We start from the raw sequence: 25,437 nt of genomic DNA on the forward strand, positions 1-25,437 counted from the left end.
CATAAATCATCCCTTTGGATTCCAGTAACTTTGGGTAAATTTAGTCCTAAAAGAAGTGGTGTGTATCTTGTTTGTATGTTGATTTAAACTGGGAGCTATAAAACTGCTTATAAAAAGTTTTAAAAGTGTCATTAATTATTAAATTATCATATTTAAGTAAACCAGATGAGTCTCTAACATATGGGATATTACAAGGAGATCCCTTTTTACGAAGAAGATTGGCCAAATAGTGGTTAGGTTTGTTGGCAAAGTCATGCAACCTCTGCCTCGTGAAAAATATAGATTTCTCAGCCTTTCTTGTCAGCAGTCCCTCCAAAGCCTTTTTAACCACCTTAATTTCAGTTCATAATTGCTCAGAAGATGAGTCATTGTGTTTAACCTGAAGTTCGTGCAATTCTAATTCTAATTTTCGTTGCTCCATCTGATTTTTCTTCTTCAGGCCCGCTGAATATGATATAATTAGCCCATGGGTGTAAGCCTTGAGGGTGTCCCAGAGCAGGCCCGGAGAAACTTCAGGGGTTGCATTATCCTTTAAAAATTGTTTGAGCTGATCAGTTAAAAATATGTCGAATTTTGGGTCGTGAATCAAAAAGTTATGAAATCTCCAGTTAGAAACCAAGGGGCAGGATTTAGATCATTTAACTGAACAAAAACCAATAATAAAGTCGTTAGACTGTACTGGTGAAAAATAAATATTCAGAAATGACACTGCCTGACCAGTTAGGGTGCCCTTTAAGGAAACGTATCTACCAGACTTATCACAAATTGTTTGGTCAACTGTCAGCAGTAGGTGTTTATGTATTAAGATGGTTACACCGCGGCTCTTACTCGTAAAGGAGGAACTAAAAACTTGACCTCCCCAGTCGCGTTTTAATTTTAGGAGTGACTGAGGAGAGAGTTTCCTGTATCAAGGCAACATGAACATTTTCTCTCTTAAGAAAACTCAAGATTTTTTTCTGTTTGATAGGGCTATGTATACCTCCTACATTTCAAGAACAAAGATTTAACACCGAGTTGTCACTTATCATACAATATTTGAGGTAAACATTGAACCAATGCTTCACTAAGAGCTCTTCATGATCTGTTCATGTAAGATGGCGCCGGTGTACGCGGCTGCTCGTCTGTCGCTGTCAGTTTTGTTTGTTTTTATTTTGCTCCTGTCATGTGTCACTCAAGAAATCAGGTCTTTACTAGTGTATGATGGTCAAGCGCTTCTGAATCTCTGACGTTCTGGACAAAATACTGCTCCATTTTCTAATGGAGAACAGAATTCCTGGTAACCGCTGCTGTCACGAATACCGACCGGCCTATGCCGTGCTGTCATGCTACCTCCCCGGCGTAAGCATTGGGGTAGGCGAAGCGGTTGGCTGGTTAAACTCAAGCTCTCCTTGGTGCAGCATCTCACGGTCAAAGGAATACAGAGATTATTTCCTGGAGTTTTTGTGCACCGACATTTCCTGGACCCTGTGGATTCCTGCCTCATGACGTGCCGCCCCTCCGTGACCCCTGTCCTCCTCGGCTCAATGTGCGCCGGGTAAACCTCCGCAATCTGAGGCCGCTGTGTCGGGCTCCCTGTGCCACTGGGGCTCAGACCTCTGCCCCAGCTCCTGTCAGGATTGGGCTGGTAAACGCCAGGTCGCTGGTGAACAAATCTTTTATTCTGAATGAGTTATTCACCTTCTGCAACCTGGACTTCATGTGTGTCACTGAGCCTTGGCTTAACACTGGTGAGTCCAGTATTTTATCCGAACCATTGACCATTGACCATTGAACTTTTACCAGTGGGTTGTTCCTATTTTAACACACCAAGGACATCAGGGAAAGGAGGAGGTACGGTGGTTGTTTTTTAAATGGAAACAGTGTTTTTTACAGCCCTCGTTTTCCAGCTTTGAGCTCACGTGTTTTGAAGTTAATCGCTCTAACTCTGTGCTCTTTGCTGTTATTTATCGTCCCCCTAAATACAATAAGAATAAAATAAATGACTTTTCAGAATTTTCTAGCTGGGACTATGCCCAACTACGATCATGTTCTTATTGTGGGAGATTTTACTATCCATGTCTGCTGTCTTGACAAACCTCTGGTGAAGGAGTTTTTAAGCCTTATTGACTCTTTTAATCTGGTCCAGTCCGTACCTGGTCCCACACATGAACACAGACACACACTAGACCTGGTCTTATCACACAGTTTACCTATGTCTAACGTGGAAGTGACTGACACTACCATCTCTGACCATATGGCTGTATTATTTGATGCTGTGTTTTCACGGACTACAGTTCAAACCAGCGCTCCTGTTCGCTGCTGTCGGATTATTAACCCTTCCACTGCTGCCCAGTTCTCCGCTTCTTTTAGCCAGCTGTCTGTCCCCGCTGATCTCACTCCCTTGGACACAGAGGACCTCAGCTCCTGGTTTCAATCTTCTTGCCTAACTATCCTGGACTCTGTGGCACCATTAAAAACCAGGACGCCCAAGGCTAAATCCGAGCCTTGGTTTAATGACACTACTCAGGCTGTGAGGAGGGAGTGTCGTAGAGCTGAACGCAGATGGAAGAGGGACAAGTTGCAGGTGTCTCTTCAAATCCTAAAGGACTGCTGGCGCCTCTATCAGGATACGGTCAAAGAGGCAAAGAGAAAATACTTCTCTAAGATCATTTCCTCCAACAGTCACAATCCACGTGTGTTATTTAAATCTATTGACTCAGTCTTAAATGCTCCACAAAGTGGCTGTTTGGAGGCCTCTCATAAACTGTCTAATGATTTTATGTGTTTTTTCATTGAGAAGGTTGCAACCACGCGGGCTCTCATTTCTTCCCCTGAGTCTGACCCCTCTGTCTCGATCCCTTGCTCTGCTGTTTTTAACCAGTTTGAGCCTGTGACTCTTTCTTATTTAGAGGATGTGGTTGACCACCTGAGGCCCTCTGGTTCTCCAAATGATCCTGTCCCACCACAACATTTTAAGGAGATGTTTCCTAGCATAGGCCAGGCTGTTCTTACTGTTTTAAACAGCAGTTTAATATCTGGTGTAGTCCCTGCTAATTTCAAGCATGCAGTAGTACAACCCCTGCTTAAGAAACCTGCCCTGGACCACACTGTATTGGCTAACTACAGGCCTATTTCCAGGTTGTCTTTTATGTCTAAAATCTTAGAGAAAATTGTACACTGCCAATTGATGGATTTTTTAAATGAGAATAGTATCTTAGAGGTCTTTCAATCAGGTTTGAAAAAGCTCATAGCACTGAGTCAGCACTCTTAAAGGTTTTTAATGATGTCCTCTTTACCTGTGATTTTGGCAATTATGCTGTTCTTGTCCTCCTGGACCTAACAGCTGCCTTTGACACTGCAGACCACAACATTTTACTGTCTCGCTTACACCATCTTGCAGGCATTCGTGGTACTGCTTTGAATTGATTTAGGTCTTATCTTTCTGACAGAACGTTTAGTGTTAACTTTGCAGGGTATGAGTCCTTTTCTGCCGCTCAGTTCGGGGTCCCGCAGGGCTCAATTTTAGGGCCTCTGCTTTTTTCATGATATTTACAGCCCCTGGGGACCATCCTCAGAAGGCATGGAATATCCTTCCACTGTTACACTGATGACTGTCAGATTTATCTGCCTCTGAAGCAGAAAGATGCCTTCTCTATTAAGCCACTTCTAGCATGTCTAGAAGACGTTAAATCTTGGATGTCCCTAAACTTTTTAAGATGTAATTCAAGCAAAACTGAAGTGATTGTGTTTGGACTTATCAGACCTTGTGAACCCTCCGCTATTGACTTGGGACCCCTGGCACAGTGGTTCAAACCTGTTGTTACTAACCTGAATTTTAAGATTTACAGTGATTTTAAGTTGGACACTCAGATTAGGGCTACTGTCAAGTCCAGTTTTTATCATTTAAGGCGCTTGGCAAAGGTAAGACCTATTTTATCCAGGCTGCATTTTGAAACAGTAATCCATGCTTTTATTTCATCTCATTTGGATTACTGTAATGCTCTGTATTTTGGAGTTAGTCGGTGTCTTCTCTCTCGTCTGCAGCTGGTCCAAAATTCTGCTGCACGACTTTTAACCAGAACTCGTAAAAGAGAGCACATAACTCCCATCCTCGCCTCTCTCCATTGGGTGCCTGTATATTTTAGAATTCATTTTAAAATTCTAATGTTTGTTTTTAAATGTTTAAATGGTCTTGCCCCACCTTACCTCTCTGAGCTTCTTCATCCTTACTCCCCCCCCCAGGTCTCTCAGATCAGCTGACAAGCTGCTCCTGGAGGTACCCAGGTCCAAGAGGAACAATCTGCCCCAGCACATTAGAGAGGCCCCTTCACTGTCCACTTTTAAAACGCGTCTTAAAACCCATTTTTACTCCTTGGCACATGACACAGTATGACCCTGATTTTATTGTTTTAATCTAATGTGCTGATTTTATTTTTTTTAATTCTACTTATCATTTTATACTTTTTTATTTTGCGCTATTTGTGCTCATTTTGTTATTTGTTGTCACTCTTATTTATTTATTTATTTTGGGTAAATCTTTTTTCTTTTTTTTTTTTTTTTACTTAGCGTGACAAAAATGATACATGAATAAGTGTACAGCACTTTGTATTCAGCTGTGTTGTTCTGAAAGTGCTATTTAAATAAATTGCTTGCTTGCTTGCTAACAGTTAACAAAGAACTATTTAGAAAAAACATAAGTGTCAAGAAACTTGTGAGTATGGAGGTCAGACAAAAGTCTCCAACACCCAGCAGGGGGCACAAGCTAACTTTCCAACTTGGACAGAGAAAGATGTTGGACCAGAGTACGAGTCTTTTCTTAGTCGGTAATGTGAAATAGCTGCCCACCCGCAGCTTAAATGAGATTCTAAATGGCTAAATAAAATAGTTTATATGTATAACGTTATTGTCTCAGCACAGACCCAAAATGAAAAAAAAAAGAATGGGGAAGAAAGGAGTTGACGGATACCTCACGTATTGTTAGCAGACCTGGATCGTCGACCCAGAGTTTTGAGTTTTAGTTATTATTGTACTTTGAGTTCTGCCTTCTGGTTTCCTTTCTGTGTTCCTTAGTTGCTCTCTCCCCCCTGTCTGCTGTATTTCCTTGTCAATTCTGCGTCTCTGTCTTATGTTTCCTGTTTTACTTTGAAGGTCCATGTCTTATGTTCTTTGGTCTGTGTCGTGATCTACCATCATCCCACGCTGTGTGTTCTGTCTGCCTGCCTGTGTAAGTTTATTTTGTATATTTGGGTTTTTGTTACGTTTTGCCATCCAGCAATAAAAGCTGAGTTTTGGAATGCACTTTTTGCCTGGACCCAAAGTCTGCACTTTGGGTCCATCATTCCTTCACATGACACATATGGGATTAGAGCGCAGATCAACAGTCCGCTGGGGCCACTTAGGCTGAGCGTGACCCCGCAACTTGAGGCACTTTATCCAGGTAAGCTGAGCCCGCTTCAGGGGATCTAAAAGATTTCTCCTGACCATTCAGCTTGATCCTGAGGACAGCCGGGTACATCATAGCAAAGGGGATACCCATCTCCCTGGTAGAATCCCTGGCGTTTTTTTCAGGACCGCGGCAGGGAAGTCCTCGAATATCATAATGGGGTGCCGTTGTGAAATAAGGACTGCTTCCTCCTGGCTGCGCTTTGTCCTGGAAGTAGTGGAGTTTTATAATGACTGGGCGGGGCCGCTGGGCAGGCGAAGGGAGGAGTGTGAGCACCCGGTGGCAGCAGTCAAACTTAACAGCGCCGCCCTTGAAACTCACATCCACCAACTCCGGTAACCATGTTTTGAAAAAAGACGCAGGGTTGGTGCCTTCACTGTCTTCAGATAGCTCAATAATACGTATGTTACACTGTCGGCTACTGTTCTCCAAATCATCGATCTTATCCAGAGCGGCCTCCAGCTTAAACTCCACTTCGGAAATCTTGGCACCTTGGCCCGCTGTAATATCTTCCTGCGTTGATATGCGCACCTCTGCCTCCTTCATTTGAGCACCCAATGCAGAAATATTAGGTGCGCATGTTTCCAGTCTTTTTAGAACCGGGTCAATCTTCTTCTCAAAGGAGGCCTCCACAGCCCTCAGCACCTCCGCCGTTATCCTCTCCACCAGCTTGTCGGTGTCCACATGGCAGAAGGGGGAAAACGACTTAGCCTCCACCATTACCGCTGCAGCATGGTCGCTCAGCAGAGGGTGTTTTTTTTTTTTTTTGATTGGCCTGATTTTGGACCAAGGTTGAGCTTCTTCTGGGTGCTTGGCATCATATGAAGATTAAAGGTGGAAATAAACAGAGACTTTAATCAAATTAGACATATATGAAAGCCTAAACGAATGTCAAGCTGCGGGAGCAGGTGAAAAACACAGCTACTCCGCCATTAACGTCATGTGACCCTTCTATTCACTTGCATTTAAGCTGATGATGCTGACATTGATTCACTGAACTTTGTACTGTCGTATAAAGATGTCCCTAAAAGTAAACTGTCAGTGTAGGGGATGGAAATCAGCCAAGGTAACTTGTGAAACATCTGCTTACATATTGTTTAATTTGCCTGTGTAAATCCACAAAGACCAGCAGGTCAGGTGATCACAGCCTGTACTGGAGCCCACATTAGATGGTGTGATTCTTTTCTTCAGGCTTAAGCACTACAGCAGAGGTTCCTCTTCCCTGCTGAATCTCACTTTAACTGTTGCCTGTACTACTATTTCTGTTTAGGTGTGGACTCAAAGTGAGCCTGTACAATGTATGCAACACAAAATGGTTATTTTTGGTTAAATTCTCTTTTACTGCTTGTGAATTAGAATTTACGTATATACATACATAAATAAATCATATAAATAAATAACATTTATATACTCATCAACTAATATTATATTATATTATCATTATAAATGTTTAGTTACTTTTGCATAAGAATAAAAAATTGTCCTTCAATGAACTACTTTTATTTTCTTTCTTTGAGTGCATGTCCGAGCCTGAACTTTTTCGAGTGAAGTTGCTTCAGTACTTCAACTTTTTTGAACGCAGTTTCTGTACTTCTGCTTAAGTAAAGAATGTCTCTGTACTTTGCAGCCTCTGGTCAACATGTGTGATGTAGACAAGTTAATAACTCCTTAATTCAAACCATGATGTAGAGGGGACGGCTCTGACACAGCTCTGTGACCATGTTGGGCCATGTCCTGTCAAGTTGACCAGGTGCAGACTCAGCAGCACTTCCAGATTAGCCTCTGTGAATCCTAATGTCTGAATCATTTAAGTTTAACCACCTCTTTTTCCAACACTGCACTTTCATTTTTCTTTCTTCTCTCCCCCGTGGATATTGACAATTAAGCAGTCACACACTGCCTTTTAAAAATCAAGATGTTGGCCTGTGTTTGTACAACACGACATTCAAAGTTAGCTCAGTCTTAAACACAGGTAGCAGTAATATTAAGTTATTTAACACTGATGGATGATATTTTTCTGCAGAATCATTATTTTACTTGGAACATTTTTCAGTAGCACTGTTTCATGTATTGTAAGAGGTTTTCATAGTGCTTTATTGCTTCTTTTCCTAAAGGAATGATTTGAAAAAAAAAATCCTCCACCACTTGTCATTTTCAGCTAATAATAAATAATTGTTGGTATAGTAGATATTCATTTGACTACAGTAGTAGTAATTCCTCAGCTAGAAAGAGATGCAGAAAGGTGAAGATGTCCGTGCACAGTGTGGACAGACACCACAAACGGTATGTTTTAATCTGGTTCATTTTGACTTTCTTAAATAAGTGAATAGTGGAGGAAATGTTTTGTTTGTGTGTGTACTGGGGAGGTGTGGGCAATCGTCACTGCTCCTTTAATGACATGCTTTCAAAGGTGTTTGCCAACTTGCCAATCGATTGTAGGTCCCATGTGGCTTAAAAACTTCCTTTTTGATTAAAAAATATAGTTAGGGCTGGATCAGGTGACCCTGAATCATTCTTTAGTTAAACTGTAATATGTCCAGGCTGGTGGGGGCTTCCCATGCACTGAATGTTTCTTCTTCACTCATCTTTTTTCACTCAATATAACCCTCCTGACGTGTTCACCTCCTGCCCCTTACTTTAGTGTTCCCAGTCAAAATTGACCGGTCCGTTTTAACTGCTCTTAAATTAGCATAAAAACCATTTTTCACCACCAAATTCAGTTCAGTGGGTTGTTCAGCTGGTCGTTCAGTGAGTGAGTAGTGAGTGGATTCCCATTCATTTCCTGTGGCGGTCACTTTTGACCCGGAGCACCACAGACGTAACAAGATTGATTAAAACACTCAAAATTCAATGAAAGCGGTGATCATCCCTTTTATATGTTCAAGTGCATAGTGTGGAGGATGTCATAAGGCCTTGAGGCAATCGGATGTAAAACACAATATTTATGAGTGTTTTAAGTTGTAAATCATCAGATTTGACACGATGGGAAGGTACCACTTTGCATTTAACCTTATTATTATTAATCTCAGGCTCTCTTGTTAGGAATAAAGTGATCAAATGAAGCTGTTTTCTGTTATTTTTATATACATTTTGCAGTTGTCCTCATTAAGAGTTGGCACTCTGTGTAATAAAGGTCAAAAGCATCAATTCAGTGCTATGATTGAATTGAATTTATTGAGACTGAAATGTTGCAGCTGCAAACATGCTTACACATCATAACTAGTTAAAGTCAGGGAGTCTGAACAGAATGTCCCAGACTTGGATAATAAGTAGAAACAACAGCCTGTGACTTGCTAGCTGATATTAACAGAGCAAGGTTAGGGAGCGAGGTGTTTTTCTTTCTTTCCAGGAAAGGAGCAGAGGTGAGACGAGATGAAGTGCAGGAGAAGATCCAGTCAGGGACGACAGGAGCGCCGTGTCGTTTCCCAGGAGAAGATGGTCATAATAATATCTGTTTTTGTTGTGGTATAACACTGTATTGCCTGCTTACAGGGTCATCCTTTTTATGAAGCAGATCACATCAAGGTCCAGCGCTGTAACTTGTAATTTCAGCTGCTGAAACAAATTAAATATTTTAAAAGGTAGTCGTTCTCCTGTATTTCTTTAAAGAAAAAAAAATTAACACTAAAATGTCTTTTTTCCTGTCTCCCTCCCCTCTGTGGCAAATGGCTTCTCCTTCCTGAGCCTGGTTCTGCTGTTAAAAGGGAGTTTTTCCTTTCCTCTGTCGCCAAGGACTTTCTCATTAGGGACTGTCTGATTGTTGGGGTTTTCTCTGTATTATTGTAGAGTCTTTACCTTATAATATAAAGCACCTTGAGGTGAGGTTGGGATTTGGAGGAAAAGGATGAAGATGCAGACATGAATTAAAATTTGCCTCCAAGGGGAAACTGATGAAATTCAGGTTTCCTTTTCTTTAGGGATACTGCACATGTGGCTGGTTTCTAGCCAGATACATAAATAAGGTGGAAGGTGATGTCCATCTCAGGCACTCTATTTAAAATGGCAGATTCCACAAACGAACATTCGCTCCTATGCATTTTTAAATGGAGGAGTGATTCCTGATGTTACCGCATGCCATTTTTTTATAAGAATGCATCAATTTGTAGGGAAATACCATTTTCAAAGGTGTCAGTTCATAACTAATCAGTTTTTATTTATAGATACAATATACTTTTTTTATATTAATAATCTAAAATAAAAACAGCCAGGTGACGGTACCGTTAAGGTTTTCAGATTTTAAATGGCTAAAACTTCATAGATAAGAGCATTAAGTTTCTCACTGTGGCACTAGGACTGTCATTGATATTGCCATATACATGTGTTCTTTTTCAAGCATTAAAAATTTGGGGGCGATTGGGCATTGTATGTGTGAATTACAACAAATTTAAATTTTATGGTAAACGATCAGAATTTGTTGTGATACTACAGACATCCCCTTTCACAAAAATTCCAAAACTTTGCATTATAGGATTGCCAAGCTGAAACTGAACAAACATGAAGTGGAAATGATAAAATCCCTAGGAATATGGAAAAGTACACTACCAGTGAAACGTTTGGACACACCTTGTCATTCAGTGTTTTTTTCTTTATTTTTTGCAACTTTCTACATTGGACTACATTTAGACTGAAGATCTAAAGGTCCCTGGTTCGATCCTGGGTTTCGGCACCAAGTATTAAATCTGGTTCTTGTCATTCTTTTACTGAATAGAGAGAACACAACTCAGTTGATCAAAATATTTATAATTTTTATTTAATCATCTTCCGGAAGAGAGAGACCTGCACAGCCCAAAAAGCCAGTTGCAAAATCTCTAGCATTAGAAGCTAAAAATGTGTCTCATATAGGTGTTATTTTGGTACTTTACACGTCACACATAGTTTCGATATAAACAACTCCTTCTGTATTACTAGTTCTGCTTTTATTGATTTTATTAATATGCCTGTGCAGCTCTACACTAACTTCCTGTTTTTCAGGCTGAGCACTTGGTTTATGAGTCAAAACTGGCTTTGCTTTACAAGCCTTTATTATTAAAATACATAAAACAATATAATCAGAAAATAAGCACTAAGAATATATATTTATCTTGTAACAAGATACAAACTGAAGATATCTAATATATGAAGCAAGATATTTTAGTTGCTGAAAGTAGGCACCGTTTGCTTTGTTGGCAGCACTGCAAACCCTTGGCCTTCTCTCAGTGAGAATCAGAGAATCACTGAATGAATCAGGCCTTTATGGTCAAATAGCTGCTAAGAAACCACGACTAAGGAAAAGCAACGAGCAGAAGAGATTTGTTTGGACCCAGAAACACAAGGAATGGACATTAGACCAGTGGACATCTGTGCTTTGGTCTGATGAGTCCAAATGGAGATGGAGGCCTGGCCTCCACAGTCACCTGACCTAAACCCAGTGAGATGGTTTGGGATGAGATGGACTGCAGAATGAAGGCAAAAGGGCCAACAAGTGCTCAGCATCCTTCAAGACTGTTGGAAACCATTTCAGGAGGCAACCTCATGAAGCTCATGGAGAGAATGCCAAGAGTGAGCAAAGCAGGAATCAAAGCAAAGGGCAGCTGTTACCAAGAATCTAACATATAAAACATGTTTTGAGTTATTTCACACTTTCTTTACTACACAATTCCATATGTGTTCATTTATAGTTTTGGCACCTTCAGTGAGACTCTACAATGTAAATAGTTGTAAAAATAAAGAAAAAAAAGAGAAGGTGTGTCCAAACTTTTGACTAGTAGGGTATATACCAACTTTCATACATGTGTGTGAAGTACAGCTCTGAGGCTTCTATTTGGAATTTTGTTGGGAATGCTATAACACCATTTTGAAACTCCACTTTACAATACTTCAAAATATAACAAAGCAGACACCGAATTTAAAAAAGGTTGTTATTTATAGTCAAACAACACATGAGAAGATATTAGAAGACATTCAGTGGCTCAGTATTATATCCATGATGGATACCAGTTTGTTTATCTACCTCCTCTCCACCACAGCTTTAAGTGTCCCATTGGCAGAGTTGGCCTTATTTTTTTTTATCAGTTTAGTCTGTTGGAACCAACATTGCTGTACTCCACAGTGCTGGAGTGGAAGATATAATTGGGATATATTTTTATTATTTTATCGGTGCCTACAGATAAGCTGGCAGAGAAACTGATGTGCGACATGTTTATGACGTTTTTGCAAGATTCTTATTTTACTGCAGCAAAGCATCCTCCTTTCTAACAACATTCCTCACCTACCATCATGATTGCTGCCAGAAAAGAATTACATGTATATGAACATGAAAATAAACCTTTAAAAATATACTCTAATTGCAATCTATAAACAATTAATGATATAATTAAGCAAAAAAAAAAGAAAAAAAAGAAGAAGTTTAAAAGCAAAGATAATGTATAATAATAATGGAATATAAGAATCACTTTTTAGGATGGAGATAAATATTTCAGATGCTTTCTTATTTTAACATGTAGTTTTGTCTGCTTGTAAGGCTGCTGGCGATGTTTTGCCTCCAATAAGGTATGAACCATACCTTACATCCTGTAAAGTATGTAAACTAATAAAAAGGCTGTAAAACAAATTCAAAGATAATATTTAAAAGCCTTGTACCAGGTTATGGATGAACAATCACCAAACGTTAACTGTCATACTGGCAGTTCAGTCAAGTTGAGTTTATCAGATTCAGAAGTAAACTAATATTGTAACCACTGTAAACAGCCTTTTATGCTTTGATGCTGCAGTTTGTTTTGAACCTTTAGTGTTCTGTTTGTTACATTCTGTACAAACATGAAGATCAGACAACTTTGAAGCTTCTAGATAAGCCAAAGATGTCATTCTCAAAAGAAAACAGTTATGTAGTTAGCTAATACATCAGGAAGATGGCCCCAACTGACCGCATGCTCAGTGAATACCTCATGCAGCAGAATCCCAAGAAACATGAGCAAGAGGAAGAACCATCATGGAAGGACAGGCCCCTGCACAGTATGTAGCAGGGGCAGATAGAGGAGGTGGCTGACATCCAGAAATCCTACCAGTGGGTGGACAAAGCTGGACTGAAAACAGTGAAATGTGGATTATTAAATATTAGGTCTCTCTCCTCCAAGTCTCTGTTAGTACATGACTTAATAATTGATCAACAAATCGATTTACTCTGCCTTACAGAAACCTGGTTGCAGCAGGATGATTATGTTAGTTTAAATGAATCAACACCCCCGAGTCATTCTAACTACCAGAAACCTCGAAGCACAGGCCGAGGGGGCGGTGTGGCAGCAATTTTTCACACCAGCCTATTAATCAGCCAAAGACCAAGACAGACTTTTAATTCATTTGAAAGCCTGATGCTTAGCCTCGTCCACCCCAGCTGTAAAACTCAGAAACCAGTCTTACTTGTTATCATCTATCGTCCACCTGGGCCTTACACAGAGTTTCTCTCTGATTTCTCAGACTTTTTATCTGATTTAGTGCTCAGCTCAGATAAAATAATTATTGTGGGTGATTTTAACATCCATGTAGATGCTAAAAATGACAGCCTCAACATCGCATTTAATCTGTTATTAGACTCAATTGGCTTCTCTCAAAATGTAAAAGAACCCACCCACCACTTTAATCACACTCTAGATCTTGTTTTAACATATGGCATAGAAACTGAACATTTAACAGTGTTTCCTGAAAACCCTCTGCTGTCTGATCATTTCCTGATAACATTTACATTTACAATAATTGATTACACAGCAGTGGAGAGTAGACTTTATCACAGTAGATGTCTTTCTGAAAGTGCTGTAACTAAGTTTAAGAATATAATCCACCCACTGTTATCATCTTCAATGCCCTGTACCAACATAGAGCAGAGCAGCTACCTGAACGCTACTCCAACAGAGGTCGATCATCTTGTTAATAATTTTACCTCCTCACTACGTACGACTCTGGATACTGTAGCTCCTGTGAAAACTAAGGCCACAAATCAGAAGTACCTGACTCTGTGTTATAATTCTCAAACACGTAGCCTAAAGCAGATAACTCGTAAGCTGGAGAGGAAATGGCGTGTCACAAATTTAGAGGATCATCATTTAGCCTGGAGAAATAGTTTGCTGCTTTATAAGAAAGCCCTCCGCAAAGCCAGAACATCTTACTATTCATCACTGATTGAAGAAAATAAGAACAACCCCAGGTTTCTCTTCAGCACTGTAGCCAGGCTGACAAAAAGTCAGGGCACTGTTGATCCAACCATCCCTTTATCATTCCTTCCCACACCTAAACCATTCATCGGGTGAATCCGATGGATCAAATCTTAAATATTCACTCAAATTGAAATACAGGAGAAAAGTGATGTATTTCCTTGAAAACCAAAAAACCCCAACATCAGCTGTTATAAATTGCTAATGCTACCCAGTGTGTTAGGCCAATGTGTGACCAAACGTGCCAACGGGACACAAACTTAACCCTTGTGTGGTGTTCGTATTTTTGTTACTCAGCCAGTGTTCATGGGTCTGGTGGACCCGCTAGAGTTTTGGCTTTCCAATTAACACTATCAAACAATTTTATGTTAAATTACTCAACAGATGTTTACTTCATCCCAATTACGAGCCATGTGAACAGCAAACATGGTTAATTTTTTTCCCTTTACATTTGTTCGATCACATTTATGAATTAAAAATTATAAATAAAATCAGTTATAATCAAGTGTAAATATCTTTATACCATATTTTGCAGGTTTTGATGGTATATACTGCCTAAAGGGGCAGCGGCCTCTAAATGGCATGGGTCTCACAGACCCGAACACCATACAAGGGTTAAATACAAGAGCAGTAATGAGTAATATCACAGACCCCAGATCTTATTATCAGTTTTAATTCATTTTTATAAATAAATGAATTTATATACATATGTAGCTGTAGATACTTGTGAGTAGTTTCAAACTGAAATATTATTACTGTGGCCTCCCTGCAATATCTTCATGGCCCACCAGGGAGCCCTAGCCCACACTTTAGGACTCACTGGACCTTACAAACTATCACTAAACAAGCAAGTAAGGTGCTTTGAGGTGACTGTTGTGATTTGGCTATACTATATAGTTGAGTTGAACTTAATTCAAAACTACTAACATTCATTCCCAGGTAAGAATGAATATCCACAGCAAACAAAGGAGAGGTGTAATTACACATTACAAACTAATTCAAAGTAGGTTTTGAAACAAGGATAGATTTGTACTAAAAATAGAAGCTAAAAAACAGCTATATCCAGCTGTATATAAAGTAACTACATGCAGCCACAGTTAGCTATCCTTAACCTTTAAACAAACAGTCTAAATATTAATTTTATAAATGTTTGATGTGTAGTAGTAGTTGACTCAACATTGAGGCAATGCAGTTCTTAGTAATGGTGATCACTGGGATCTACTTGTCACTGACATTCAGTGACTCTACCATTGTGGCACAACATTAAAACCACCTGCGTAATATTGTATAGGTCTGTTTTGTGAGACTAAGATGATTCTGATCAGATGATTGAATCTTTCACAACAGAACACAAACTGTAACAAGATGATCAGTGTCAGTGGTTTTAAAGTTGTAACATTTCTATCATCCTAATGTCAATGTCAAAGTGCAGGTGATAAGAGTTCAGACTGGATTCCCACCAGTCCCACCCCAACTCTTTATAAAATCTTCCAACCCAGTTAAGAATTTGACCAATCAGCTAAGTAACTGATATCACAACGCTAACTGTAATCAGCGTATACTGTATCTCTGTGAATTAATAACAGTAAATTCTGCTAGAGAATAATGAAATATGGTGGGAAATAACATGATAGATGTAGACTATCATTGTTACAGTGCAGTGTTCTGCTATGAAAGATTCGGTTCTGACAATCATCTGATCAGAATTGTTTTAGTGACACAAGACAGACCTAGAGAATACTAAGCAGATATTTTTAATGTTGTGCCGGATTAGTGACATACACAGGGGAAATGTCAACACAAAGCAGATTCCAGTGATCACCATTGTCAAGGATTGCATTCCATGTATAGTCCACTACTGCTCAAACATTTATGAAATTAATATTTAGGCTGCTTGCTTAAAGGTTAAGGATAGCTAACTGTAGCTGTATGTATTTACTTAATATACAGCTGGATATAGCTGTATTTTGTTACTTGTACTTTTAATACAAATCTATCCTTGTTTTAACCCTACTTTGAATTAATTTGTAATGTGTAACTACAGCTCTCATGTCTTTGCTGTGGATATTCATGCTCACCTGGTAATGAATGCTAATAGCTTTGAATTCAATTCAAACAAAAGTTGCCTCAAGTCACTGTACTTCTACAATAATAGAGCAATCTATTATTGTAAGGTTTGTTTGGTGATGATTGGTAAAGTCCAGCGATATAGTAAAAGCTGATTACAGTTATCATTGCGATATCAGTTACTTATCTAATTGGGTCAAATTCTTAACTGGGTTTGGCAGGTCTTACTAGAAGGGGGTGGGGTGAGGGGTTATTAGGCACATCAGTAGACTCCCACCACTCTGAGCTCTTATCAGCTGCACTTTGACACCTTCTATTAGTCATTAGGATGATATAAATCTGACCAACTCAAAGAAGCTCTGAAATCTGCTTCAGTTCTTCTTGTCGAACGGTAATGAGATCATCATTGTTTTTGATTTGGTTTGGTTGCTTGTAGTGTATTTTATAGTAGCTACATGTAAGCCTAAAATTAAAGATAAATTAGTTATTAGTTTTTTTTATTATGTATGTTTTAATAATTAATTGTTACAAGTGCATCACAGTCTAATCTAGGTTTTGTCCGTTTGTAAAATGCAGTCTGTAAAATTTTGCTGAAGTGAAGCTTAGCTGGTTAATTAACGAAAAATTGCTTCTGTGACAGCACTTAATGTCTGCTTTTGTTACTTGTGTGCCAGTGAATGAAACTGATTCACTCATTCGGAAACTCACTTCTACGAAAGGAAACCGGTGGAACCTCCTGAAAGCAACATGGGGAAACTCCTCATAGGTAAATGCCAAATTTCATTAAATAATTCATTCATTCATTTATTCATCTATTTATACAATAGTCGTCCTTTGTTTATTTATTCAGAAGCAGAGCATAAGGAGAAGTAAGTAGTTTGAGAGGTGCAGGTTAAATATAGTTGGGCTGAAACAGGTCCTGACTGTGTTATGTGCTGAACAGTTCAGAGTACGACCCCTGTTTGTAGTCCCAACGTGAGCTGGTGGAAGGTGTCCTAGCTGAGGACTTCATTTTCCTGCTGAGGACAATAACACAGAGACTGAGGAGTGTGACTCGGAGCGCAGTATTCCAACAGTATCCTGTTATTAGACTGGAGGCAGCTGACAAGTATTACAAGGCGAGTTTAGTTTGGGTCTGGCCAGCCATAACTGAACAAAATTTTAGGAGGGGTTTGGTTTCTCAAAGACACGTATTGGTCTGGCATTGGCAGTGATTCATGTTTGTTGTTAGGGAGAGACAGCTGGGCATGAAAGTGATGCTGTTCATTTTCCTGGTCAGGCTACATTCCTATTCTCAACTCTGTTTGTGAGTAAAACTGCCTCAAAGAAAGAGTTAAAAATGCGATGTAAATGGACTTCCTCCATTGGGTGTCTGACCTCACCCTTGGAGATAGGGTGTGGACCTTGGAGGCCCTTCGGGAGGGGCTCAGAGTAGGGTCTCTACTCCCCTACATGAAAATGAGCAAATTGAAGTTATTTAGGTGTCTGATTAGGATGCCTATTTGGTGTCTCCTAGGTGAGATGTTCCAGGAGTCTAGGCTTCAGGACAGACCCAGGGTATGCTGGAGAGATTAAATCTGTCAGCTCCCTTGATAATGCCTCGGTGTTCCCACGTAGAGCTGGAGGAAGTGACAGGGAAGGGAGAGGTCCTGGCATCTCTGCTTATACTGCTACTTAGACTGCTGCAACTTTGACATGATTAGGCAGCAGAAAATGGATGGATGTAATTTGTGATGTAATTTTCTGTATTCTATGTTGTCTCTAAGTTTTATAGTTTCTAGATAACCTGATTTACTTTTTTCCATCTCTCTCTCAGCTCTGGGCATTCTATTCATTCTACATAATGGTAAGTATTTGTATTTAGTGATCGAGTCATCTCATCACCACGATGGTTACAGAAAAAACCCAATGTGTCTTCCTTCAGTTTCATCTAGTAAGCTGGTGTGTCATATGACCAACTGGGCCCAGTACAGACCAAGTGCTGGCAAATTCACTCCAGACAACATCGATCCCTTCCTGTGCACCCATGTCATCTACACTCTGGCCACCATTAACAGCTTCAACCAGATCAGCCCAGTTGAGTGGAATGATCAGCAGCTGTACAGCAGCCTCAACAGCCTCAAGAACGTGTGAGTTTACTCAATCATAGAGAGTCAGACCAATGTTAAGAACATTTAGACAACTACGACAGCCATGGTAAAAAGAAAGTAGACCCACTTTAAATCAATGGATGTAACCTGGTATTTATCAGGTGTTAAAATGAGGTAAAGACAAACTGAGATAATCTACAAAACATGACCTCTCCCACTGTCTTTTTTTCTTTAACAGAAATTAATCAAAAAATTCAGTAGCAGTGTGTGAAAAACTGCCAGCGATCAATGTGACAAAGTTATTTAAAAATCCTGCCTAGGTGTGTAAGTCCCAGCAAATTCACCCCAAGGTATTGCTCAGAGAAACTTCAAAACCATCAAGAGCTACATTTCAGACTCTTTGGTTACAATGTTAAAGTTTATAACAGTAATATTAGAAAAAGACAAACAGACAAATACGAGTTGCAAGGACATACAGATGGTTGATGTTACAGAAGAGATAGGCTGAGTTGGAGGCAGGTGAGTAATCGAAAATCAAAAGTATAGTTGCTTGGTTGGGTGAGGAGAAAGAAGAAAGCTTCTTCTCTGTAAAACAAAAATGGAAGCATGACTTAGCTCAGGAAAACAGCATCTGAAGAAACATCAACTTCTTGATCATTGTTCTCTGAACAGACATGGCCAAAGTGCAAGCTAAAATGCACAGCGCCATGTTTGACAACAATGTCCACAACAATGTGAGAGACTGATGACATCATGCAGTTATTGCTAAAAGTGGTTTTACAAGCTAATAAATCATGGGGTGCACCTAGCTTTCACACACCACTTCTGCACTTTGGCTTAGATTTTTTGTGTTTTATATGATGATATGGTGTAATATGTGATGTGTTGTTGTTAATCTCATGTTATCCAATTTTAACACCTGTTAAGAGGAGATTTTTTTATTATGTCCTAATATGTCAAACCTTAGAAGAAACAGAAGTGCATTTTTTCACCATGACTGTATCTGTAATCTCTAATCCCATCCCAACATTTTTTAATTATTTAGAAATAATTAGGATGAAAAGAGATAACTTATAGTGAACAAAGGAGTCTTTCCAGAATCTTAAACTACACATGAGCGTGTTTTCGGATGAAGAACATCAAGCAAAAGCAAAGGTCATACCAGTGACAAATTAGAACCCTCGACATCAGTACCACTTTTTGACAGATTTTCTTTTAATTTGTATGAATATAAGGTCAGTACTTTGATTATGGCAAAAGTTAAGTTACAATCTGAGTTAGCTATTAAGTGGTGCTAAGAATTCAAAAGGATGCCAGAGAAAAGGTTTGCTTGGATTACAGTAGGATCTATATGTAGAAAGCAAGTAATTGAGCTGGACATACTGGCAATATGACAGAATATGTGCATCAGTGTGTTAAAGCAGCATCTGTGTTTATCAGGCATTTAATCACCAGATGGAGCAAAAAACAGATATTCCCATTCAATTTTATCTAAATGGAGCTACCACAATATTTATCATTATCATGGTGTACCATCTAAATACATCAGAAAACTTTTATAATTATCACCCAGTCCTACTGCAACCAGCCAGGGCTTTCAACCTGCTTCTGCCCTTTTTGGTGGATTGTTCAAGATTCTGTTATTTGCAGAATCCTTTTTCCGATCTCTTTAAAATGTTCAGCAAAAAAGGAAATAAAATTATAGCTAAGAATATATATATCTTTAACTGTATGGAATAAGCCATTATTAATTTTAAATTCTCCAGGCAACCCATGGCTGTGAAATAAACAGTCATTGGGAGTCTAAATGGGGGTAAAGTGTTCTTTAATTATTTAAGGTCCTGTCTTTTCTCTGCCTCTCTATTACCAGCAACCCTGCTTTGAAGACTCTGCTGTCTGTTGGAGGAACGGTCAATGGAGTCAGCCCGTGAGTTCCATCTACACCAGTTCTCATATTTTCATATCTACTATAAAAACCTTCCTTTATTACAGTTCTTTTTATCTGCATCACACCAGATTTATTGCTATGGTTGCCAGACCTGAGAGTCGTGCAGCCTTCATCAGTTCTGTTATCAGTTTCCTTCACACCCATAATTTTGATGGGATAAACCTGGACTGGGAATATCCTGGACACAATGGCAGCCCAGTGGGGGACAAAGAGAAATTTACTCTATTGGTCACGGTAAACACAGCTCACATTGGCCTTAAATTTTCAATACAATGCTAATGTATTATAATGGTGTATTATTTTTGTATTGTAATGTTTATCCTTCTTAAATGTTATTATATGTTATCTGTTATTACTGGCCAGGTTTAAATTCAGCTCTATATATTTTATATAAAATTTTGTACAATTCTGCATACTCTTCCTTGCTAGTGTGTAGCAGTGATCTCACTGGATCTAAGTTGCTTTAGTTTGGTGTGCCTATAGGAGCTGGCCAAAGCCTTTGAGGATGATGCAAAAGACAGCGGGAGGAGTCAGCTGCTGCTGTCAGCCAGTGTTGCTGGAATCCGTCAGACCATTGACAGAGCATACGAAGTCAACAAGATTGTACCGTAAGTTTAAGCACGTATGCATATTTACTTTTCAACAAAGTAACACCAATCCATAAAGTAGGTGTCTTGTACTGAAATAGATATATCACTATTACTCATTTCAAATGACACAAAGCCCCATTTTACATTTACTGTTCAATAAAAACCCAACAGACACTTTGACTTCATCAACATCATGACCTATGACTTCCACGGACACTGGGAGGCAGTAACTGGACACAACAGCCCTCTTTACAGTAGCTCTGCAGACCCTGGTTCGCAAATTCATTACAATATAGTAAGAAACACACCAACACATCTACAACTGCCTTTCACTGTGTTCATGTGAATGAATTATAATGAATACTGATTTCATAATAACTGTGAAAAAATATTCATTTTAACAAAATTTTGTAGTACTAGTGCCAGACAGACTCACAGAAACACAAAGTAGCACAGTAATACACAACTGGATGGCCACATGTTTTGTTTTGTTTTATTTTTGCATATTAGTCACACTTACCTGTTTCAGATTATAAGAACAAATATTATAATTATACAAAGGTAATCAGAGTAAATACGAGATGTAGTTTTAAAAGGATGATTTCATTCATTCAGAGAAAAAAGCTATCCAAATCTACCTGAAAAAAAGTAATTGCTCCCTAACCCTAACACCTGGTTGTGCAGCCAAAGCTGCACTAAAGCATTTGCAGTAACTATAAATTACTCTTTCACCTGGAGGCCCAAGTCAGCCTACTCTTTACAGAATTGTTGTAATTCAGCCACATTTGTGGGTCAGTTGGATTTAAGTCCTGACTTTGATTAGGTCATTAAAAACCTTTTGTTTGTTTGTTTGTTTTTTTCTTTTTGTTTGTTTTCAGATAAATATGATTTGAATTACTGTGTCGCAGTTCCTTTAATGGTATGTTCTCATCTCTTAGTAAAATATTGTGGTCGGTGCTACCAATTGCTGCACTGAGGTCCAACTAGAACTAAACTAGATTAGATTAGATTAATGATTAAGGAAAGAGGAATTCTGGAGCAAGTTGGATGAAGTGGTGGAGTATGCCCCCTGAGGGGAGAAAGTGGCGATTGGAGCAGACTTAAGTTGAAACATACGTGAAGGGGACAAGGTGATGAGGAGGTGTTGGTTAGGTATGATATTAAGGAGAGAAATGTAGAAGGACAGATGGCAGTCAGTCTTGTGAAAAGGATGTAAATGGCTGTAGTGAACATGCATTACACGAAGAGGGACATAAGGTGGCATATGAGTGGAGGAAGGTGTATAAAGGTGGACTGCATCTTATACAGAAGTTACAGAAAGAGATAGGACACCACTTTGCAGTGTCCTATCTGCCTTAGCCAGGCAGTATTAGATAGCTTTCTATAAGATGACTTTGGGATGAAGAGGAAATAAGTGAAGGTAGTGCCAAGGATTAAATTGGGGAAACTGAAGAACAGAGTTCATAGAAGAGTGGTAAGGAAGAGACAGGGGAAGTACAGATGTAGTGCTTGTGGAAACTGCTATGAAGGTGTTTTGTGTATCTGGACAGAGTCAAGACAAATATATATTTAAAAAAAACTGAATGTCTTACAGCTTGTCTGTCTGACTGATCTCTAAAGGAGATTCAGAGAAACAGGTATCCTAATAAAGCTGGTAAAGAAATAAAGTAATAAATTCTGAAGAATTTGGTACAGATTTACAGTTGAAATGAAGTTTCCTTTCCTTTTTTGTAGAACTCCTCTGTATTCTATTGGATATCCCTGGGAGCACCATCTGGAAAGCTGCTGCTAGGTTTCCCTACTTATGGAAGAACTTACCGTCTTAGCAGTGGTGCTACTGGCCTAGGAGCACCAGCTAATGGCCCTGCAGACCCTGGACCCTACACTCAAACTGCTGGATTCTGGGCCTTCTATGAGGTACAAAAGGTTTTTAAAAAGCTCTGATTGGTGTATGCTAAAAGTAATCTATTCCTCGAAATTTCTATTATTACCCATGACTAACATCTGTGGGCAATTATATACAGCTCAACGGAGAATATCACTATCACAAATTCACTGTTATCTGATTTAGGTCTATGTTTCTTTCTTATCAGATCTGTGACTTCATTAATACTGCTAGTGTTGGATGGATCTCTGAACAAGAGGTTCCATATGCCACCTATGGGAGTTCCTGGTTGGGCTATGATGACAAGCGCAGCTATTCTTCCAAGGTAAAGAATTTCTGTGCCTAAAACAAGAAAAGCTATGCTTTTTATTCATTTTTGTTGTGCTCTATTGAATTGTACCTGTTATTATTATAAGAGTTCTTGTTTCCTTATGTTGCTGTCCTGTAGGTTCAATGGATGACTGCCAACAATTTGGGAGGTGCCCATGTGTGGACTCTGGATATGGATGACTTCAGTGGATCCTTCTGCTCAGCTGGTGCATATCCTCTTATCAACCACCTGAGGACGTTGATGGGTAATTACTGTAAATTAGCTTCACTAACTTAGATTTGAGTTTAAAAAAATCTCTTCCTGTGTACAACTTTTATTTTTCAATGTCTCATTGTGCAGGCTTTACGCCAAAGCCCACCACCACTCCACGCCCTACCACCACTAGGGACCCAAGTGCTGACTTCTGCCATGCCCGTCCTGATGGGTTATATGAAAACCCAGCTGACAAAACCACCTTCTTCCAGTGTTTCCAGGGAAACACCTACCTGCACCGCTGCCAGCCTGGCCTCATTTACTGGGACTCCTGCAAGTGCTGCAACTGGCCCTGAGCCACAGCAACATAAACTACAGAGCACAACATAATAAATGTTTAAGGCAATCAGTTATGTTTCAGTAAAATCTTTTCACAGCTCATGCTAAAACATCCTGGGTTTCAGCAGGAACAAAATATACAGTGGTGTGAAAAATTGTTCACTTCCTGATTTCTATTTTTTTGTATGTTTGTCACACTTAAATGTCTGAGATCGCTGAACAAATGTTTAAAATGTTCAACATTTTGAGGATGTTTATTATTATTAGGGGGGAAAAAATACAAACCTACATGGCCCTGTTTGAAAAAGTGATGCACCCCCCCTCGATTGCAGTTGCTGCTGCTAAAAGGGTGGCCCAGTCAGTTATTAGGTTTAGGCAGCAATCACTTTTTGTTGTTCACTTGGTTGGCTGTTGTAAAGGGGTTTCACTTGACCATGGAAATGATTCTGCAATCATCCACCACTGTTATCTTCTGTGGACGTCCAGGTCTTTTTGTGTTGTTTATTTAACCAGTGCTTTCATTCTTTCTCAGAATGTAACTAATATTTTTCCAGGATTTATCATCAAACTGTTTTTGCCACTCCTAGTATTGTAGCAATTTCTCAGTTTTTTTTTCTGTTTTCTGTTTTAAGGATGGCTTGTTTCAGCTGCATGTAGAGCTCCTTTGATCGCATGTTGTCTGTTCACAGAAAACCTTCCAAATGCAAGCACCACACCTTATATCAGGGGTGTCGAACTCCAGGCCTCGAGGGCCGGTGTCCTGCAGGTTTTAGATCTCACCCTGGGTCAACACACCTGAATCAAATGATTAGTGCATTACCAGGCCTCTGGAGAACTTCAAGACATGTTGAGGAGGTAATTTAGCCATTTAAATCAGCTGTGTTGGATCACAGACACATCTAAAACCTGCAGGACACCGGCCCTCGAGGCCTGGAGTTCGACACCTGTGCCTTATATCAACTCCAGGACTTTATCTGCTTACCTGATAAAGGCAATTTCATGGGCAGGTTTGGGCAATTCCTTCATTATGTCATTGAGTTAACTGTCCATTTACTTTTGGTATCAGGCAGGACCCCAGATGCAGGCTGTGTAAAGATGCCTCTGAGGCAAATCAGTGCATAACAGCAGGGTGCAAGTTGCTAGCAGGCAGGGCATACATGAAACACCATAACGAAGTAGCTGCATAGTATACAGGAACATCTATGCCATTGCCACTCCCAAAGTCAAAATGAGAGACAACCCCCAGGGTGGTTGACTTACATATACAGATAGACAATGGCTAACCAACCGAACATAGTAGCGGTGGACAAGCAGAAGAAGATGTAGTAGATGTAGCTATATCAAGTGATATTGCTATCAGGAAGGAGGAGCATGAGAAGCTTGAAAAATACCAAGGGCCTGGACGAAGGAGAGGATTGGCTATCCTTCTATCAGGCAAACTACACTTTGAAAAATTATTTGAGATAAGTGATGAGGAGGGACGGAGCTGTCCTGAGAGGGAAAACTATAGCAATATCCTCTTATAAGAAAAAGATGAGAAATAAGAAATTAGAAAACTTACAAAATAAGTTAAAAGAATTAGAGAAAAAGCATCAAATGAAAACAACACAGGATATATTGGAGGAAATTATGAAAACAAGAAATGAAATTAATAAAAAAAATTAACATAAATCTAATGTTACTTAAACAAAGGTATTATGAAGGACGATCTAAAGCAATGAAAGTCTTGGCCTGGAAACTTAGAAGAAAATAGCACACAATACAGTCCACAAAATCAAAGATCCAGTAACAAAAATAATAAAAAATAAATTACGCAAAGTTCAGGGAGCCTTTGAAACATTTTTTGAGACTCTTTATGCTAATAAGGCAGGGAACAGTATAGCTGAAATGGTTTAATTTCTGCCATCCCAAAAGAAAATAAGGAGAAATTAGATACATCTATCATGGCTCGACGATTAGAAAAGTTCTTACCTAGTCTAATACAGGGAGTGCAGAATTATTAGGCAAGTTGTATTTTTGAGGAATAATTTTATTATTGAACAACAACCATGTTCTCAATGAACCCAAAAAACTCATTAATATCAAAGCTGAATGTTTTTGGAAGTAGTTTTTAGTTTGTTTTTAGTTTTAGCTATTTTAGGGGGATATCTGTGTGTGCAGGTGACTATTACTGTGCATAATTATTAGGCAACTTAACAAAAAACAAATATATACCCATTTCAATTATTTATTTTTACCAGTGAAACCAATATAACATCTCCACATTCACAAATATACATTTCTGACATTCAAAAACAAAAGAAAAACAAATCAGCGACCAATATAGCCACCTTTCTTTGCAAGGACACTCAAAAGCCTGCCATCCATGGATTCTGTCAGTGTTTTGATCT

At 39.2% G+C, this 25,437-nt stretch overlaps 1 protein-coding gene across 1 annotated transcript; it reads left to right on the forward strand.

Annotated features, from left to right (window-relative positions):
• Window positions 1–16,008: 16,008 nt before the first annotated feature.
• Window positions 16,009–23,633, forward strand: LOC100706435 (acidic mammalian chitinase). Its single transcript, XM_003459039.4, has 12 exons — window positions 16,009–16,063; window positions 16,347–16,438; window positions 17,489–17,518; window positions 17,597–17,801; window positions 19,633–19,689; window positions 19,779–19,944; window positions 20,194–20,318; window positions 20,472–20,595; window positions 22,035–22,217; window positions 22,394–22,510; window positions 22,634–22,760; window positions 22,856–23,633. The coding sequence occupies exons 2-12, from the start codon at window positions 16,420–16,422 to the stop codon at window positions 23,062–23,064; spliced, it is 1,362 nt and encodes a 453-aa protein (XP_003459087.2). The 5' UTR covers window positions 16,009–16,063; window positions 16,347–16,419; the 3' UTR covers window positions 23,065–23,633.
• The last annotated feature ends 1,804 nt before the right edge of the window (window positions 23,634–25,437 follow it).

This window comes from Oreochromis niloticus, linkage group LG5 (genome assembly GCF_001858045.2).
Source record: "Oreochromis niloticus isolate F11D_XX linkage group LG5, O_niloticus_UMD_NMBU, whole genome shotgun sequence".
NCBI lineage: Eukaryota > Metazoa > Chordata > Actinopteri > Cichliformes > Cichlidae > Oreochromis > Oreochromis niloticus.